The sequence below is a fragment of the Enoplosus armatus genome, chromosome 8, assembly GCF_043641665.1.
Source record: "Enoplosus armatus isolate fEnoArm2 chromosome 8, fEnoArm2.hap1, whole genome shotgun sequence".
In the NCBI taxonomy this organism is placed as follows: Eukaryota; Metazoa; Chordata; class Actinopteri; order Centrarchiformes; family Enoplosidae; genus Enoplosus; species Enoplosus armatus.
This window is the reverse complement of record NC_092187.1, coordinates 9,565,335-9,584,145: the sequence shown is the minus strand read 5'-3', so window position 1 is coordinate 9,584,145 and position 18,811 is coordinate 9,565,335. Positions and strand designations below refer to the sequence as shown.

Genomic DNA, 18,811 nt, shown 5'->3' with positions numbered 1-18,811 from the left:
GACTTAAAAGTTTTTTTTTTTCTGCAGTGCCACGATGGGAGGATGTTGTGGCAAGGCAGGGCTACATATGCATCCATGCAAATATATTATGCCCTTAGTAAATCCACAAGAGCTTGACTTTGAGATGAAGTGTCATGGATTTCATGATAGGGAGAGAGCAAGAGTAGCTAATAGCAGCACCTCTGCAGTCATCAATTCCTCTCCCTTCTTAGCATTTGCTGCTTGCACCTGTCGTTGAAGCAATGGGCATCCATTATACTTTATTCTAGCTAACGGCTGATAATGAACCCAGCGAGTCCTGCGTTTGAAAAACATCACAGCTTTTCACTTAATCAGACTGTAACAACGTCTGCTTCTCAATTGAGTCTGTTCCCACGTTGGTATTGAACCAGGAACACAACAATAATTTACCACTGCTCGTTTATGGTCATGTGCAGTTTGTATTCTTGCAGTTTGCCTTTTTTGTTACATGCTTGGATGGACTAGCAGGGCAGAAATTATAACTCTTAATACAGTATGTACAGTAATAATACAGTGAGGAAATAGTCGTCCTGGCTGAAATGTTCTAAGTATATATTTAAATACTTAAACTGTATTTGTAAGAAGTACGTAACAACTCAGTATCGTGTCAGTAAGTGTAAATACAATATTGCATTAATAAGAAATATATTTACATTTTACTAAAATGTATTTATATTTTATTCAATTGTTATTGTCATTTAGACTTATTTATACACATTTAAGCAGTTAAAACTTTATGTGATTATTGAATTACCATTTATTTAACTGTTAAAAAAAAGTTGATGTATAAATCAACGTCAATGCAATCCTGTTAAACGTAGTAATTTAAAGTTCATGCTGTATCATTCATAACTCTCTGATTTGTGTGAATAGTCAAATTGCACCCACATTTTATCATGGGTTTGGGTTGACTCCACTACAATCACATTATAATCTTACATCGTGGACCTTTAAGCCTCTTGCACCAGCTGTTTACTTTTTGTGAATTATAAATTGATGCAAATTCATCAGAAAAATGTTTCAATTCAGTGAGCTGAGTCAGTATTTGCCTGTGTACACATTTTGTGGCTTGCAGTAAGTGAAGATATTTTCATGGTTCTTATGAGGACAATCTGAATTGTTACTGGTTTTACATTTAAGGCATTCATACCTTCCAGTCCTGTAAAATGATGCTACAGTATGGCTCTGTCAACAGTAAATACTGCCATGCTCCATAGTCATCTGTGTTTACAATTCTACGGTTACAGTCAATAGCATCACCATGAACCATCCCAAAAAGCAGCCTATAAACTGTGAAGTCTTCATTTATTCCCAGACTCCTCTCTAAGTGGGTGGTCAGACGGGTCTCACGTTAGCGTCATCATCTTTCAGACAAACACAGTTACAGTAGTTTATTTATGGTCTGTTTCCATGTTCCAGCCCGTTTCATGACAAAAGCGTCTTTCAAGGAGCTGGAGTCTTGTAGAGAGGATCAAAGTAGCTAAAGATGGCACCAGTACAAACGCATCTCTTGGATTGTGGATCCTGTAAGACTGCCAGCTCCAGTATGGATCTCTAGTGTTACACAGGAAGCCCCTCAGGGGCCCTCTCCTCATTAGAGTGTCCTGCTTAGGGGTCTATTTGGCTGCCAGTTCTCTCTTCGCTCCTATTAGCGTCTGTCGATGTTGTGATGATACTGAGAGTGTATTTATTGTTTGAAAAAAAGGGAACAATGTCACTGGATTTTTAGTTACTATGGTGTTTTATTACAAGCCTGTTCCCATATGTGGTACTGCACAGTGGTGAATTGTGGCAAGAACATTTACTCAAGTACTGTAAGTAAGTATAATTTTGAGGTACTTGTTCTGTACTTATTTCCAGTATTTCCATTATATGTATACACTACATTTCAGATTGAACTATGGTACTCTTAATTCCACAACATTTATCTGACAGCTATAGTTACTGGTTACTTTTCAATTCAAGATTTTATACGTAAAACATACGCATCACTTATGTTCCAATTATATATATATATATATGATAAATATAGAATTCTGAATGGGACCATTTTGCATAATGAGTATTTTTACATTTTGCTGAAAATACTAATGTATTTTTACTAAAGATTTTGAACGAAGCACTTTTACTTGTAATGGATGTTTTATTTTGTCAGAGTGGTATTACTACTTTAACTTAAAGGTCCCATATTGAAGAAAATGAGACTTCCATGATTTTGATTATGAAGCAGGTAGAGGTTGTTCAGTTTGTCTTGTTTCAGACAGAGGGTGAACTGAGGGGCTGCATGAAGGGCCAGTATAAGATAAATAAGGACTTTTCTGAACTGTAATTCATGCAAACCTACTCTAGCGGAATCCCAGAATAAAAATATAGAACTGAAAAGAGCATGATATGGGACCTTTAAGTACAAGATCTCAGTACTTCCACCACTGCTGGTCTGGGGTCAGGTGTTTGTATCCAATTGATAAGATTACAGAACATGCTGAAAGATCTAATTACAGTACATTTAATCATTTTTGGGAGTCATTTGGAAGTCAAGAGAGCAGATACTTTACAGGATGACTTATATGGACAGATTCATGCACATTTTTAAATGAACAAGTTTGCATGTGCACACACACTCACTCTCCTTCAGCACGAACCAGCTGGTACATTAGGTCTGTGGTCGTTTCCTGGGTGCTGTAAATGTGCAGACTCAGGAAAAGCACACACCAACAACCCCTGCAGTGGCCAAGGCCGCGTATATCACCCCAAGTTTCATCAGAACGAGAACAGGGAACTAAGGGGGCTGTGTTATCAGCAAATTCATCTCAGGTCTGCAGTAAGAGAGAGACAGAGAGACAGGGAAGGAGAGGGGAAACAAACGTAAGCAGTGAGCACTGTATCATTATGGAGACAGGTGCTGCTTCTGCACATTAACTGGCAATGATGTCACTAGCTGGGTGAAGCTTGCCGTGTGGGCTGGTTTAAATAGGGAGGTCAGTGCAAAGAGGTAAAACAGGGCACCCAGAAAAAATTGGCTTCGGAGGGAAGGAGAGACAGAGACGGAGAGGGCAAAATTGGGGGGGAGGTGAGGAGCATCGTGAGGACAAGGTGAAAGATAGCATTAGGACATAGTGTTACCTGCGTATGTATTCTGATTAACGAGGGAAAAACATACTGCAAAGGGGTTAGTACAGAGAGACAGAAATAAACAAAGAAAAATAAAGAAAGGGAGAATGTGAAGGTGGATGTGTGGGTGTGGGTGCATGTGTGGAGTGGTCTCTGCTGAGCACTTCCATTTTTCTCATGCGCTGACACTTTCCAAAACGCCTGCCCCCACCGAAGCCCTCTTACAGCCATTGGGAGAGTGGCACTTAAATTGCCTCCAGCAACAATATCCAGGCCTCTCCACTGTAATTTGCACACATCAGAAATAGCTACTCAGAAATGCTCAGACACGATGGTTGTAGTTAGACTTGGCTTTTTTTTTCTTTTTTTTTAAATGACCCATATCATTTGATTACGCTTAGAATGCCGCGACTGGATATTGTTTGTATTGTCATCTTCAAAGTCAGATTTCACACTGTGGATCCGCTGACGTGCGATCTCGTGAAATGAGGAACTGCAACGTTCACAGACAAAGGAGTCGTCGGGTGTGCTTGTGTGCCTCTGTCTTCTGGCCTTTCCATTAAAGGTTGCAGAGAGGTTGAAATTATCAAGGGGAGCAGAGCAGCAGTCTGATTATCTGCAGTCTTTGTCACTTTATAACTGCTTCATTAAAGGGAAAAAAAATGTTTTTTTAAGGAGTCTAGATTAGAAAGACATAATTTGAACAGTCAGCAAAGAACGTCAGAGAAACTCCCAGAGACACAAACGTCTATTAGCCTCTCTTCGTCCACTGAGCCTCGTTGTTTTCTTCTTCTCTATTATTCCCCTAGAAACCATTCAGAGGCAGGTTACACCACCGTGATCTATATAGATAAATTAGCCTTCCCAAGTGTTATATTTTACTTTGCCACATATTACTTTATGGTCTAAATTTAGATCTGGAGCTGCGCTGTTCAATTAATCAATCAAGGCTCTTTTTTATATACTGCACGCAGGTCAAAAAAATATGTCTAAGCACACGTCAGTCTACCACACGTGGTTTCTTTCACTTTATTGCAGGGACAGTTGCTAAGCAGTGTGCCCACTGCAAGTCTGAATGTGTGTGATGTGTACTATCAATACATCCAAAATTGCCACGTGTCAGATTGTTGTTAGTACATCCCATCTTGATATTAGCACCTCGCTCTCTCTTTCATGTTTTCTTTATACTGCAATTTGAGTTACAGTTACGTTTTTAGTGTATGTATTAAACCGGAAATGTAAACTGGCTTTCATTGATCTTCATAACCTCCAACCTCACCCCAAGAACTTAGTTCTTGGTTGTGGACACCAGTGCCAAGACCATCCTGATTATTATTCTGGACCAGTCTTGCAGGGTATGTGCATATATGTATGTACACCAACATTAATTCTCAACATTACTAGGGTTATACCATTAATACATCACCATAAAAAGTAAAGTGTACATAAACCATTGATAAATATCCTAACATAAGTTGGAATAAACTCAGGTGAGATTTAAGACTGAACACAAACACTCATAAATTATAGTGTTTTTAAGACTTGGAGGAGGCTTTTTTTTGTGGCTGTACTCGGACCATTAATATAACAAATCCTGTCCTTGTATACCTGGAGTGAGAGCTGTGTCCGTGGGCGTTTGCCTCTGCCAAGGGTTGCATTTCTGCTTATTGCCAATGAAGTAGTTCTGTCAGCTTCACTGGGCTGTGACCTTCGATACGCACTGGGCCAGTTTGTAGCTGAATGCGAAGCGGCGTATATGAGAATCAGCACTTCAAAAACTAAGGCTATAGTGCAAAGAAGGAGCATTAGATCAACAGACAGATATGTGCAGATATGTGCTTAGGCAGTGATGTGGGCATTGTGCTGGATTGCTGTAGTGAAGAGGGAGCTGAGGATAAAGTTGATCTCAATTTTACCAGTTCATCTATGGTCGTGAACTAAAAGTGACCCAAAAATTGTGGATACAAGCAGAATTAAGATTTTGCAGGTTGTCTGGGCTCACCGTGAGGAGATCAGACATCCTGAATAGACAGGGTGTTCCTTAGCTGCTGTTCCTTTTCATCAGTGCACTAAAGAACTAATGCATGTTTTATAGCGCAGTACTATTCCAAAATACAACACTCTGGCTGAAGCACTTCTCTATATTCTCTATCACTTTATATGTTGTGTTTGGCTCCGTCTGAGAGCTTTGCATGTGTTTGTTTTGCAGTGTAAGAAAATCATTTAAAATCTTTCACTTAACACCAACACCTCATTAGGTTTTGGATTTACACCCAGGTGCAGCACTGCGCCATGGTGCTACTAGAGGTGTATTTTCTATTTCTGAATTCCACCTTGGAGTTTTGACACGAGGCGAACAGCCAACTGGTACAACCGGTCACTGGTTGTAATACCTCATGCCTGCCCTTCAAATGGCTGTTAAAAAGGCCCACGGGCAGCTAATCTGAGCTGGCGTCTGGCAGTAGTGAATTGGCAGCGGAGTTGATGGTGGAGAGGGATGGTGGCTGTCGGAGCTGGTAGATCTGGAAGACAGCTGAGTGGCACCTGGTGGCTGGTGGTTCCTTTTCACTGATTACTGAACATGAAGGTGGGAGAATAGAGAGGAAAATAACACGGCTGATGGAGACAAAGATCGCAGTAGCAGGTCTGGTTGAGTAGATGGAAATATATAAACATAAAATGCACAGTAGTAGTGATGAGTGGACTGAGAAATCTAGACGAGTAAGCAAGCGAGTTAAGTGCAGCAAGACAGTTACGTTTTCGACTCACAGGAGATTAACAGTATAAGGTTGCACACCCTTAGGTCTCATTTCGATACAAAAGACTCCAAGTTGACATTTTGACGTTGACCCACCCTCCACATGTATGAGCTTTGCCTGAGGTGAAAGAGTAAAAAGGTGGGGTGTGTGAGGGAGGTTATGGGAGAGGAAATGACACCCGCTTGAAGGTCATAACAAATCTGGGACCTTAACATTCCTTGTCAAACCCCCGCAGTTATCCACAGGTGACCCACCTAGGTTAAGTATGAACTGACATGTCATAACTTAAAAAATGCAATAACAGTAGTCAGATGACACACAGCTTTACAAACAATACAACACTCCCCAGTAATTTCAGTGAGACTACTGCTTTGGCACAGAGGGGGTCTATTTCTTTTGCTCTGGCAAAGAAAGGTAGGGTTGTCCAACCAAAAAAAATGGGTCTACTTTTCCAGCAACCCTATGCAACCTCATCTGGCAACAAATCAAATTTGTTCAAGTTCAATTATATCCGGTCTGACTACTTTCCAGAGTATTATAAACTGCTCTGCAGTGTTTTGACACCTGATAAGCTCAAACTCATGGATGTGTCACTCAAAGTAGACTTTGTCATTTGTATTACATTTTCTGCAGGGGTGGAAGAAGTACTCAGATCTTGTAGTAAAAGTAGCAATACTGCAATAAAAAAAAAAAAAAAAATACTCCATGACATATGAAAGTTCTGCATTCAGGAGCTTACTTCAGTAAGTACAGAGTACAGAAGTCAGCTTTGTGCATTTAAAGTATCAAAAGTACTCATTATGTGGATTGGCCCTCTCCATTTTTCAAAAATTGTTCTTTGATCAATACTGATGTGAAAATCATTCATGTTGTAGTGGATCGAGTTGTATCTGAACTGTTTTATATACTGTTGGGATGTTTAATAATACATCTTACGTCTTACAATATATTTTTTCACGTCTGTAAAATATATGTAGTATTATCTCTGAAATGTAGTAGAGTGACAGTCCATGCACGCATGCACATACACACACTGGTACACACACACACACACACACACACACACACACACACACGAGTTGAATTAATGTGTAATCTTTCTCTCATTGTCTCTGCTTTACTCTCATCTCTGTCTCACATAAACAATGAAAGCTTGACGTCTTCTTGGCAGTGTGAGGCGGTGATGCTGCTGTCCTCTGAGGTATTGTGTAAACTGACTGCAGACAGATAGAGATTGGCTGCTTCCATTGATTTTCATTTAAAGGATAGTGCTCTCACCTCCAGGCGGAAACACGTGTGTGTGCTTATGTGTGAGGCTGCATCATACAAGGGGAGTGTCAGCAATTTCCCCTAAACTGCTTTTTTACACACAAATCTTTTTTTTTCCCTCCAATATCATCATGCATTCCTAGCCATGCGTGTCACAGAAAGCTAATTTCCTGTTGTTCCCTGGTCCCTGTAGCGTGATTTGATGCTGTCTTAATGTAGTGTAAATAGCCAGCGCGTGCCAAGTACATTCTTTTAATTAGGAAACCCAACAGGCCTGCTGATTAGCACTTTATCTTCGTAAGTGTCTGTCTTAGCTGCAGCTGGACCACTTCCTAGTTACCTTACACTCTAGCTAGCATGTCCCAACAGGAGCAAGACTAGCGTAATTGATATGTTATAAGTCTGCCATCTACTGAGCAAGCAAAGCTTGGTTTAGTTAATGTTGTCCATGTACATGTATGTTACTGTATTTGTTAAATTTACAAGCCTTTTGCACAGTTGGAAGCTTGGTAGCCCAGAATGATAATAATGGTGGTATCCTGCTCGCAAGTCCTCGTTTTAGATGGTAAAACCCCCTTTCTCATAAAATCACCGTCTTCCAGGTCATCCAGTATTTAGGGATCTGCCCTGCAATCACTTCTCGTGCACTCCAGCAGACAATTTTACCAGCACGATTCTTTAAATAACTTCACAACCCACCGCTTCACATGACAAATGACACAATTACATTTTTTTCTCAGATTCTTTTTCTTTTCTCCAGAATGGGGAAATTGCTGAGTCATCTCTCATCCTTGGATCTGTAATCTTAAGCCACTGGGTACTGGGCACGCCCATGATGTTCTTTATGGCCAGTGTAACGACTGCAGCCTTCTTCTTCGCTGGCATTAAAAAGGCATTTGTTACCATTTCATGAAATAGCCTTGTGACTGTGAGAGGAAAATAAGGTCCAACAAAAATCAATGACTAGATTCCAATTGTGTTGTACGAAATAGCTCAGCAGCTCTCTCTCCCTGCTATCTGCCGAGCGTCCTCCTGGGTTTTATCATGAAGTGAAATCGTCATGTACTCCATACACACATGCTCACAACACAAAGCCTCACGCTGTCTGTGCACATACCTGAAGCTTTTAATCTGCTGCATATCAGTTGAGCGAGGAGGATGAGGCCGCTGAGCTGCAGGCCTGCATGGGCCACAAACACCCCTTTGAGTTGGCCGTGTTCAATTTCCTCACTTTGTCCATTATGCATGGACACAATAGACAACGAGAGATCATTTTCTTTAGCTGCTTTACTGTCTCGGAGAGAGGGATGGTACATTGAGTGATTATCAAATGTCACGCTCTGCAGAGAACCTGAGCAAGGTCTCTGGCATCACTGTTGATTAACTGTGAAATAATAGCATTAGACATCACAGACACTTGTATGGCCTTTTGATACCAACATCAGATATAAAACTATTTTAAAAAATCCATTAATTAGCATTATTTACTGAATATACATGTCCACAGTTTTGGGATCTGCCATTGTTGAGCCTAGAATCAGCTTTTTTCTGGTCAGTGGAGGGTTATGGTGGCTCCAATGAGCCTTGTAAGTAAGCATAGTTCAGTAGTTAATTCTTGTTGATTAATTAATAGATACATTGAAACAAATTTTAGAGTTTAATTAAATTCACATTTCACAACTTGCATTGTTTTGCCTCACTCTTATAGTCAGTACAGGCCACCAGGAGGCCAGTGAAGGCTCCTGTTACTCCAGTAAAGTGTGGGTGGACTGCAGCAGCACTGTGTGGCCCACATATTGAACGTAAATATGGAAGAACTCACACATTGAAGTGTGAGATGGGAAAAATGAACTGTTCCATTTGAATGTGACTTAATCAACTGATAAAATATGAATTCTGTATGATAATGCTCACTGATAATATTCAGGTTGGCACACAAAGGCTCTGCAGAGAACGCTGCTTTATTCTAAATTACTACAAGCATGAAAAGGAAATAACTCCAAGATATAAGGAGTCCTCATTCCTCATCTTCTTATACAGAGTCTTATACAGCTGTTTTGCCTTTTAAATTGTTGGGATTACATTTATTGTCTGACTCATCATTCTGCTTATATTAAGAGGTTTTATCTTTGTTCTTGCAGGCAGATGAATGAAGCTTGATTAATACATCACCTTTGTTTAAAATCAGGGCCTCAACTGTCTGACTACTCACACATCATCAATCCTTCAGTTGCCTGTCTGCCTACATGTCACTGCAAGGGTTGTTCAACAAAAGCATACACAGATTGTGTGGACACATAGCATGCACCTCTGCCTGCACTAATAGAGAAAGTCTGTTTGCTTACTTTCCATGCCAACCAGAGAAATTAAAAAGATGTAATTAAACTAAAATGTTTAAGGCTTTAAAAGATAGCCTTTACAATGAACTGTAAACATATCCAGTTTATTACAATTTAAAAGAGAGCTGTATTTTAATCCACTACATGACGACAGCAGCCTGTGTGTGTATCCCATGGTTGTACTTCTAAATCCACCCATTATTGTGATGCTTTGGCTGACTTACCCAAAAATGTGGCCTGATGGCTTTGAAAGAAAACCAAAAAAAAAAAACAATCTCAAAGTCTTTTTTACAGACTGATCGTAACTGCAGACAAAGACAAGAACAAACATCATGTTTTTCTTTGGCAGGTTTCCCACTGCAGTGGTCATTTTAATGCGCTCGAGGTTTTCATGACACCATAGGTGTTGTTTTAAAGGTGTTAGGTTACTGAGACCCTCAGGCAAGTCAACAGCTGGCAGACCTGTTGCTGTGCTGCCTGTCAGTGTTAGAGTACACACACACATCCATGCTCACCTGCCTGCAAGCCCACACCTATGCTGGGCTCCTCCCTGCATCGGTGTGTGTGTGTGTGTGTGTGTGTGTGTGTGTGTGTGTGTGTGCGTGCGTGCGCGCATGTCTATGTGTATGTTTGAGTAATGTGGGAAAATCCTAGTGGCAGCCCTGCTGAGCTCCTCCTCCTTACCTAGTAAACCATTTGAGTTAAGGGGGAGGAGCCGAATGTACTGTATCATTGAACCCGTGGGAGTCGCTTTGAACAGGTACACTCAGAGAGGGAAACACGCAGCAGCAGCTCCTGGATGTATTTCCTGGTGTCAACTGAGCCTGATTTAAGTGGGGGAAAAAATATAAATGTTCGTGGTTTGAGTGAGGACCGCCTGAGAAAGGAGGATTTTTGGGATTTTGTCTTCGTGTCTGTCTTGAAAATCTCCAGCACACACCTGACAGATCCTGGAATCCTCTGGAACACTCCCCTCGGAGGAGGGGATGAAGTCAGACGGGGAGCAGGGAAAGTCTGGTGAGTGAGTGGAAACGACAAGTGCAGCTGCCACTGTATGCCTTATTAGACAACAGCATGATGCGAGTTTCAGTCCTGCACTTTCAAAGGTTTCACAGTGAAAAGGCGAAGGTGTCTTCTTCAGCGTCTTTGTGGACTAAAGATCCCAGGAAGGGAGATACGTCTGCTTTTTAGCTTGCTGAGTGACATGCTCACGTGTTGGCAGGTGTCACGTCTGATAGTGAGTCACCTGTTTTGGTGCTGAGCCGTTGGGAGACTTTGACCTGCACTGACCAGAGTAGTTGTTATTGTGTGAACATGGGGCCAGACTCTCCACCAGTAATTGATTATACTGCAGTCAGGTGTCTTTAATGTTAGTTTGAGCTGAGACTCTTTTCCCGACTGACGAAGAATGTGCTGGTAGAGATCTGTGTTTTCTTGTATCTGCAGACATATGGCTGTTTATGTGCGGATCCAAACCTTTGCCCTATAATATCAGAAGATTAAAAAATGTGGCCATGATTCAAGCTTTTCGGAGCTGCTCCAGGAGAGAGATGTCACAGTGCAGTCTAGTATTTGTTCTGAGTGGGCTGTGAGGGAGTTTTGCTACCCGTCAATGACTAGATCACAGTCTTGGGGATTTGTACGGTGAAGTTTGTCAAACAACAGTGTTTTTATGGTCATGTAAAGAAGGCTTTGTGCTCTGTTTCTATTGTAAACACTGTTGTCTGGGGTGGCTGCAGTTTTTAGCCTGAATGCACATTTTACATTCTCACAGGATTTTTTGCTGCGTCAGCCAGGCTGGTTTCAGACTATTTTAACTGAAAATCATTAGATTACAACTGCCCAGAAATGTTCTCGTCTCTGCTGTTTGGCCTCCAAATACCTGCATTTTCTCTTTATACTGGTAGTTCACCTGCCCTTCAACCTTGGACTAAAAATAGCCCCAACACTGAGGTAAAAGTTCACATAACAAGACAGATAAACCCCGTGTTTTCTGCCTGTGACCTTTTGTAGAAATTCCAGGTGCTAGCAACCCAGAAATGTGACGTAAAACTGGTCAAACTGTTATATGTTTTCCAAGCATGTCATATGAATCCTTCAAGCTTAGCCTTGAGGTGTGGTTGTGACACAATTAGCGCTTTTAAAGCAAAACAAACACCTGGAGGCTATGGATGGCTGTTATTGCCTAACCCTCACTATCCCAGGTGTGGTTATGTATTTGCAATTGTGCTCAGTTACTCACCTTTCCATCTCACATTTCTGTGGCCACCTCTGATTATCACTTAGGTCATTTGTGGTCTGTCTTTGCAAACTGCAAATTGACAGCATTCGTCATGCAGCCCCGGTAACCATAGCAGCAGATTATGTGTAATCAAACCTGCTGACAACTTCCAAGCAGCATAGAAATGTTCTGGTTTTGATCTTCTAAAGTCACATCAAACCCCAGTTCCTCAACTCTTGCCAGGCCTGTCAGTCAAGCAACGACACCCCAAATCATTTCAGATTACGTCGCTCCTTTATGTCTCACGGCTGTCACTCAGAGAGAAAGCCGTGTTTTGAGATGAGTGACATGATGTCAGAGGAGGCTTAACCCTCTGGATTAACACCTTCTGTGAACCAGGCCGTAAAACATAAGCTGTTGTTGGTTTCCACTGGACAGGCCTGACGCGCACGCAGGATCAGGTCTGCAGGGCTGCAGGATAGCAGCATTTATATGCATCCAAAAGCATACATTTGTCCATCCGTGCATATATGTCAATCAACGCATGCTTGTGTGTGTGTGTTTCCAGCAGGCTCATTTTGACAGCGTAATTGCGCGAGCAGCTGAGTTTGGTCCTGGCTGTGTAATTGCCTTCTTTCACTGACTTCGCTGCAGGTGAATGCAGCAAGCGGCTCCCTCGGGAGCTAGCTAGTTTCTTCTTCTTGTGGCAGACACAGAAGACAATTTGGAACAAGTTAAAGATAATCAGCTGCTTGTCCGAATCAAGTCGGGTATAGTGGTAAAGCAGCTGTAATAATCATGAGCCATGCTAAGTCAGATTTGCCACTACTTTCTGAGGGCATGGAGTCATTTTGTATTTGGATGAGGATGGACTGATTGGAGCCTTTATTATGTTCCACCTCTCTCTCTCTCTCTGTCTGAACACCTCGGTGTATAATCACGTTTACTCTAAAGAAAACCTCAGGTTAATTTGGCTGCTTACTTTGTCACGATCACACATCCAATTCATCCCACCATTGCCTGCTGTTGTCAGACACTGTCCACTCCTCCTGTGCTCATCAAATATACATGGATGGATGGATGACAGAACTTGCTCTCTGTGAGTCATTGAAAAGGTAATTCACATTTGCTGTGACAGACTTCTCAGTCTTGCGGCTTTATTTGCTGAAGCTGTCAGCAGGCGCCCTGCTCATTTTGAAAACTGGGAACAAATGCAACTCCACAACCATTAGCTACGTATTTCAGTCCCGGAAATCTTATTGAGAACCTCAAGAGGCAACCGGGATTGTTTTGGCAGCCCCATACTCTAATTTGTCTGCCAAATCATCATTGTCATCTTGGCTTGACTTTTCTAGGTGGCAGTATTTATTTTTGGCGACAGCATGTTTGTTGATGTGTGTGTTGAGTTGATTTGAAGGAGTGCAGGCTTCGTCACAGGGGTGGGAGCCACCTCACACAGGTACACTGAGGTGACTGTGTGTGTGTGTGTGTGTGTGTGTGTGTGTGTGGACTCATCCACGGTTTGATGAAATATCCATGCTCTCCTATTTGGCCAAGACTATAAACAACAGCACCGTTAGCCTTCGGCACCAAAGGTAATTTCTTAACTTTATGCACACAAACACATGGACGCACCTACTCTGTCACACAAGCATGGGCACACATCCAAGCACCTCTTAGCTAATGTGTCCGTCCACCTAATAAGATTAATCTGTTGAATTTGAGTATATTTTCACAGAAATCTCTCTCCAAAACAGAACTTGTTTATTGTTCCTATTGCATCAGAAATTGTTGCTTTGTTATCTACTTGACTCCCACTCATGCACAACAAGACTATTCTCTGAAAATAACAGTTTATTTGTGTGCAATATGCTTAACAGCAACACCCAGACAAAATGAGGTACATAATAGCACAATGTTAACAGCGTGTTGCAATAAAATGGAAGCAGAAGGAAAAGCTGGTGAAAATAGATGTTACACAACAAGCTGAATGTTGATGGCTTGTGTATTCACATAGATGCTATTTCATAACATGACTGAATGAATGACATGTTCTTCTTCGCATAATAATACCAGCACATCATCATCAAGCACAACTGTGGCAGCAATTATTGCCTGGCCTGATGCAACCAATCAGCATTCTCATCGTGTTTGGTATAAGCTGTCCAGAATGAAACCACAAGCAGTAGCTCTCTATCTGGAGGAAGCACCTTAGCAGAGCACCAATTTATTAGCGCACCAACTACATTTAAGTAGTTATCCCCCAAATTCTATAATTTCCTAGAATTGGCTCTGAGTGAATTCTCGCAGCATTATTTGCCACCTGAATGTGGACTAATACAAAATACTGGAGGATGATAAATAGCATGCGGCTAATAAGAAGATCATGAAGGCGGATATTTCCCAGTCTGCTCCCTCATTAACACTTCTGTGTAAGGGTTGTCATTTTGGCTCATTTGCAGTCTCGGACTCCGCCAGTTGTGTTTTAATGGCTCCATCTATCCATCCATCCTTGTGTATATCAGCAATCTTATCTTCCATCCGACCGTCCATCCCTCATGACCTAGAGCAGCGTCTCTTCCAGTTTCATGGAAACTCTGCTGCTAATCTCCATGGCGAAGGAATTCAAAAAAGCTGTCCGGCATATCCGTCCATCTGCAGCCCAAGACGGACAGTAATCTCACTGTTTGTGGTGGTGGCGTCATAGACGGGAGACAGACTTTAAAACAAACACATTGTTTTGATGGATTACTGTCAATTCGGCACAAGTACAGACTGTGTGCTCAGTCCACCAAAGAAAAATCTGACTTTTTGAAGTAAACAAAATGCAAATCTGAACTGTTTTTCTTTTCATGTTAGTTATAGTAACTGCATATATATATATATATATATATATATATATATATATATATATATATATATATAAATGAGCTCTGTTTGCATGTTTGTGTCTTTCTGAGAACAGCAATGCAAGTTCTGGCGAGTGTGACTGATGCGATGCACAGACATGCGAGAGGGTTTTAAGCCAGCGGATGCAGATCGTGGTGGAATGCAGCTGAGATTACTGCCTATCTTTCTCTCTGATCAGTTTTTTTTTTTGCTCACTGTCGGGCTCTGTTCTAACCCCACTCTCACACAAGTTCAGCCCCCATTACTCCAAGGACCTGAAGCATGAAATAGGCTTGCCAGCATGTGGATGTCAGATTCTGTGATGTTAAAGCACAGACTACTTGATCGACACTGGCTGACTAGAAGGGAGGGAGTCATGCAGTGAGTGACGTCGCCATCCAAATGCCTTTGATGTGAATTAACAGTGACGGCCTCGAATTCTGGGGGAATCAGGTTGTAGTTTGTATAATGCTGGTTTGCTGCTCTTCCCTGTTTTATATGATCGTTAATTGAATAATTTGGAGTTATGGACTCCATGTCAGACAAAACAAACAATTCGAAGATGTCACCTTTCGGTCGTGTAAATTATTAGGGCCATTCTCTGACATGTTACAGGCTAAATGATTCCATACATTCGCTAGCATATTACAAGCTTCAGTGACATCTTCATAGTCTCCATTTTGTAATCCTCCAACTTTAGAGCAATCATGAGTTTATATGAGGCTAAAGACCACAGGGGACTTGAGGCTTCACACTGGTGGGCTCATCAATAAATAGCAATCTATCCCCATATGTGTTATCCTGAATACCAATCTCTCTTCATCACTGTCTCCATTAATAGAGAGTATTAGAGTCTGATTTCTATGATGGAGTGCCCCAAGGCAAGGTGTGTTTTTTTTCCTCGTTTTCATCAGCCGTGACCCTGTCATCTCCTCAGGCGACGCAGGGAGATTGTTCTGCTCATGAGAATTGACTAGCTAATCCAGAGCAAAGTACTCCCAGGCAGAGGAGACACTGCAGGCTGCCTTCATCAGTCAGAGCTTAGGCGTTACTACCGTCATGAGCCACTGATGAATTTGCTATCAATGGTCCATAAAGATGAGTGTGTGTGTGTGTGTGTGTGTGTGTGTGTGTGTGCGAGAGACAGAGAGAGACAGACTCACACTCTGACTTTTATTAATGACTCCAGCGTCTCATTCGAGATGAAAGACCCTATGAAATATATTTTTGCAACCTGCCATGAATGACGTGGGCAGGATCTGATGTGAAAGTGCGCACATGGGCTTCCACTTTCACGAGGACCTGCATGTGAAAGTGACGCATTACACCTTTGCTGCCGTCCTGGCAGATTTTCAACACCTCATTTGTACCCGTGACGATCTCTCCCTCTCTCAAATCACAGGATACAGGTTGCAACCAACTAAAAGGGACCATTGCAGTGTATTTGCATGTTTTAGTTCCTTATTTACAGTTCATGTATATCTATTTATGCTGAGCATTTTCAAATGCATTATATACAGTTTTTGTTGGGGACACCAGTCCAGTCAGCTATGGTTTCTAGTCATTTCTGTACAACATGAAACAAACCCGATCCTTGAAACTTGCTTGAGTTGTGTAATTCATCACAGTGAGTGTCAAGTCTGCATTTGTCCTTGCTGGTGTTGCAGTTGTGTGGTTATGCAGTTTAAGTTCAGATTGATTTGAAAAAGTCAGCATTTGCATTAATTCACTGTGAATTACTTTAAGTAACTTTGACAAAAATGTAAGCAGACTAGATGCCTGAGTTATGTAATCCATCACAGCGAACAAGTTTATGCTAATACATGTTCATACTATCGCTACAATGAATAGAAATAAGGGAAACTCAAAAAATACAGTCACATTTCTTAAACACAGCAGCATCTTTTGCAAAATGGTAAATTGTAATGGAAAGTATACGTGATTTGTAGTAAATGAGCTTAAATCACTTGTATGGTACTTTAGGGAAGGCAAATCTCCAGACAGTGTAAGTAACTGCTAGAGTAGAAAAGTTTATATGTGTAACATCATTTGCAATACAGTTTTTTTTTTTATCTGAGGACACAAACAGATTCCCTTAGGAATGAAAGGTCAGCTAATGGCTGCTGTTTGTATACATGCCTGCAAAGGGCAAACATTATTCAGTATCCCGTCATGCATTCGGCTATGTGTGGGGGTGTTCACATACCTTTCTGGTATATGTGTATATATATATATATATATATGGATGACAGTTTCTTCACATTTTGAGTATTTCTATTAATTGAATTATAAGTTGATGCTCTCGAAATATACTGTATTTCTATAAAGACGTCCACATCACCACTGAGTGCATAGAATTTCCAGTGTCTCTCTGTGTCAGTTTTCTGAGAATCATTACAGGGAAATGAAACCATGTTGGAGGGGGTGTGTTAGCCTGAAGGCTCTTTTGCATGTCATTTTCTATAGAATAACGCTGCTGGTTCTCATGGATTTTAGGATTTTATAGGACTCAAGCTGGTAAGGTGCTGGCTCGGTTGCTCTTTGCTCTGTCACAAAGACTATCGAGGCAACAGGAAGTCAAAATACCAACTGAACCTGAGGACCACGGCTTGAGATTTTTTTTTATAGATAAGCATCTGCATGTTGGGAGTGAGAACAGATAAATGAAATTACAATTACTCATCAGTAATTATGATTATTATTATCTTTAACAAGGATAATAAACCTTGCAGGTTTTATAATTAGGAAGTACATCGCTACAGTTCTTTTATCTCACTGCTGTTATGAAGCACTTAGAGGCAGGTGACATTGTACAGGTTTTGAATTTGGCAGGAGATGAAAGTTGAGAAATGTTCGATGAGCTCCACTGCTGCCCTCTGAGCGTGCTCACAAATGGAGCTTACAAGGGCAGATATGTCATAGTCTTTGTTTCTGCCTTTATTCACATTATTTAGTTATAGAAGAACGATTAAAACAGTCTGTTGAAACATCTTAATCACATTAACATGAGCGTTCTAGACTCAGTCATTCATTTATTTCAAGTATATTCAAAGGAGTGCTGTGAAGGGTTAAGCTTTTAACCCAGCGTGGCATCTCTGAATGGGTTTTAGAGAGAATCTGTTTGAATGTAATTATTCACACAGGGCCACGGCTGAGTTGCCAAGTCCAAAACAAATAAGAGGATGCGGGCTGTTGCCTCTCGTGATGAAAGCACTTGCTGCTCGCATTCTTGACCCCGACTGCTCTTTCATTACTTTTTTTTTCATTTAACACATTCTTAACACATTTGGGTCGTTCCTTTGTCCTGCACTACTGAGCTCTGCATTCAGACTGAGGATAAGGTTTTACTGCACATGGACCCATTCATCTTTGCTGGAGGAATGATGTTAGAGCCTAGCTGGTGCTGCACTTCCTTACAGCATTGCCCTGTCATTAAATATGACTTCATGAGGATGTGTTTTTTGAAGGAATCAATTATGTAGTACTGTACCTGATCCCTGTATGCCGTCTCATGATCTGTTGATCTTATCAGATGGGATATTATACTGCCGTAATTGAAGCAATACATACACAGCATGTGTCTAAATCACATGGTTATTGTGTGAAAGAAATATCTTATAATTTTCTTAGTTAGCGTGCCTGCTCACTCTGTGCAGCCATTATAGAGCAGCCATCAGCTGCTCTATACTGCGGGCCGGTGCTGTACATCCTCACCCTGCAAGCTGGCTGAAGGAGAATTCTGTGGGAACAATAGGCCCATTAATTGATTTTGTCTCCAGTAACAGACAAAAATTGAACCCCACCCTGTCGTTCCCTCCCACTCACTCTGAAGAGGGAGAACCAATCTAAGAATTTCCCCCCTCTAGACACTTACTGTCATTCCCTATCAATTTTCAACCTCCAATCCCGTTCCAGCCAAGTTCAATTTCAGCTGCCTCGTGGCCGCTGGACTCTCATGACAGATTGCTGGACCTTTTGCAACTTTGGCTTCTGAGCTTCCTGCTGATTTTGTAGATGCGGGAGAGGAGGAACTGGAAGAAGGAAGAATGGTGCAGGACAAGAGACACTAGTCGAGTTTCCATAGAGGTATTTTTATTTGCATTTTGAAGCTGTATGGAGACGGAAAAATTTGATAAACCTTGCAAAAACTTGTCCAGTACTAGCTGACATGAAAGAACGATTACAACTTGTCCCATAGAAAC

At 41.4% G+C, this 18,811-nt stretch overlaps 1 protein-coding gene across 2 annotated transcripts in view; it reads left to right on the top strand.

The window, feature by feature from the left end:
* kazna (kazrin, periplakin interacting protein a) overlaps positions 1–18,811 on the top strand; it is a 103,288-nt gene that overhangs the window by 60,040 nt on the left and 24,437 nt on the right. Inside the window, exon 1 of one of the 2 annotated variants that reach the window (XM_070910079.1) lies at positions 10,292–10,516. The exons of the other annotated variant lie outside the window; for it this stretch is intronic. Within the exon in view, the coding sequence (XP_070766180.1) occupies positions 10,486–10,516 (31 nt within the window). The 5' untranslated portion in view covers positions 10,292–10,485. Of the gene's footprint in view, positions 1–10,291; positions 10,517–18,811 lie in introns of those variants that run through there. 2 annotated transcript variants of the gene reach the window in all.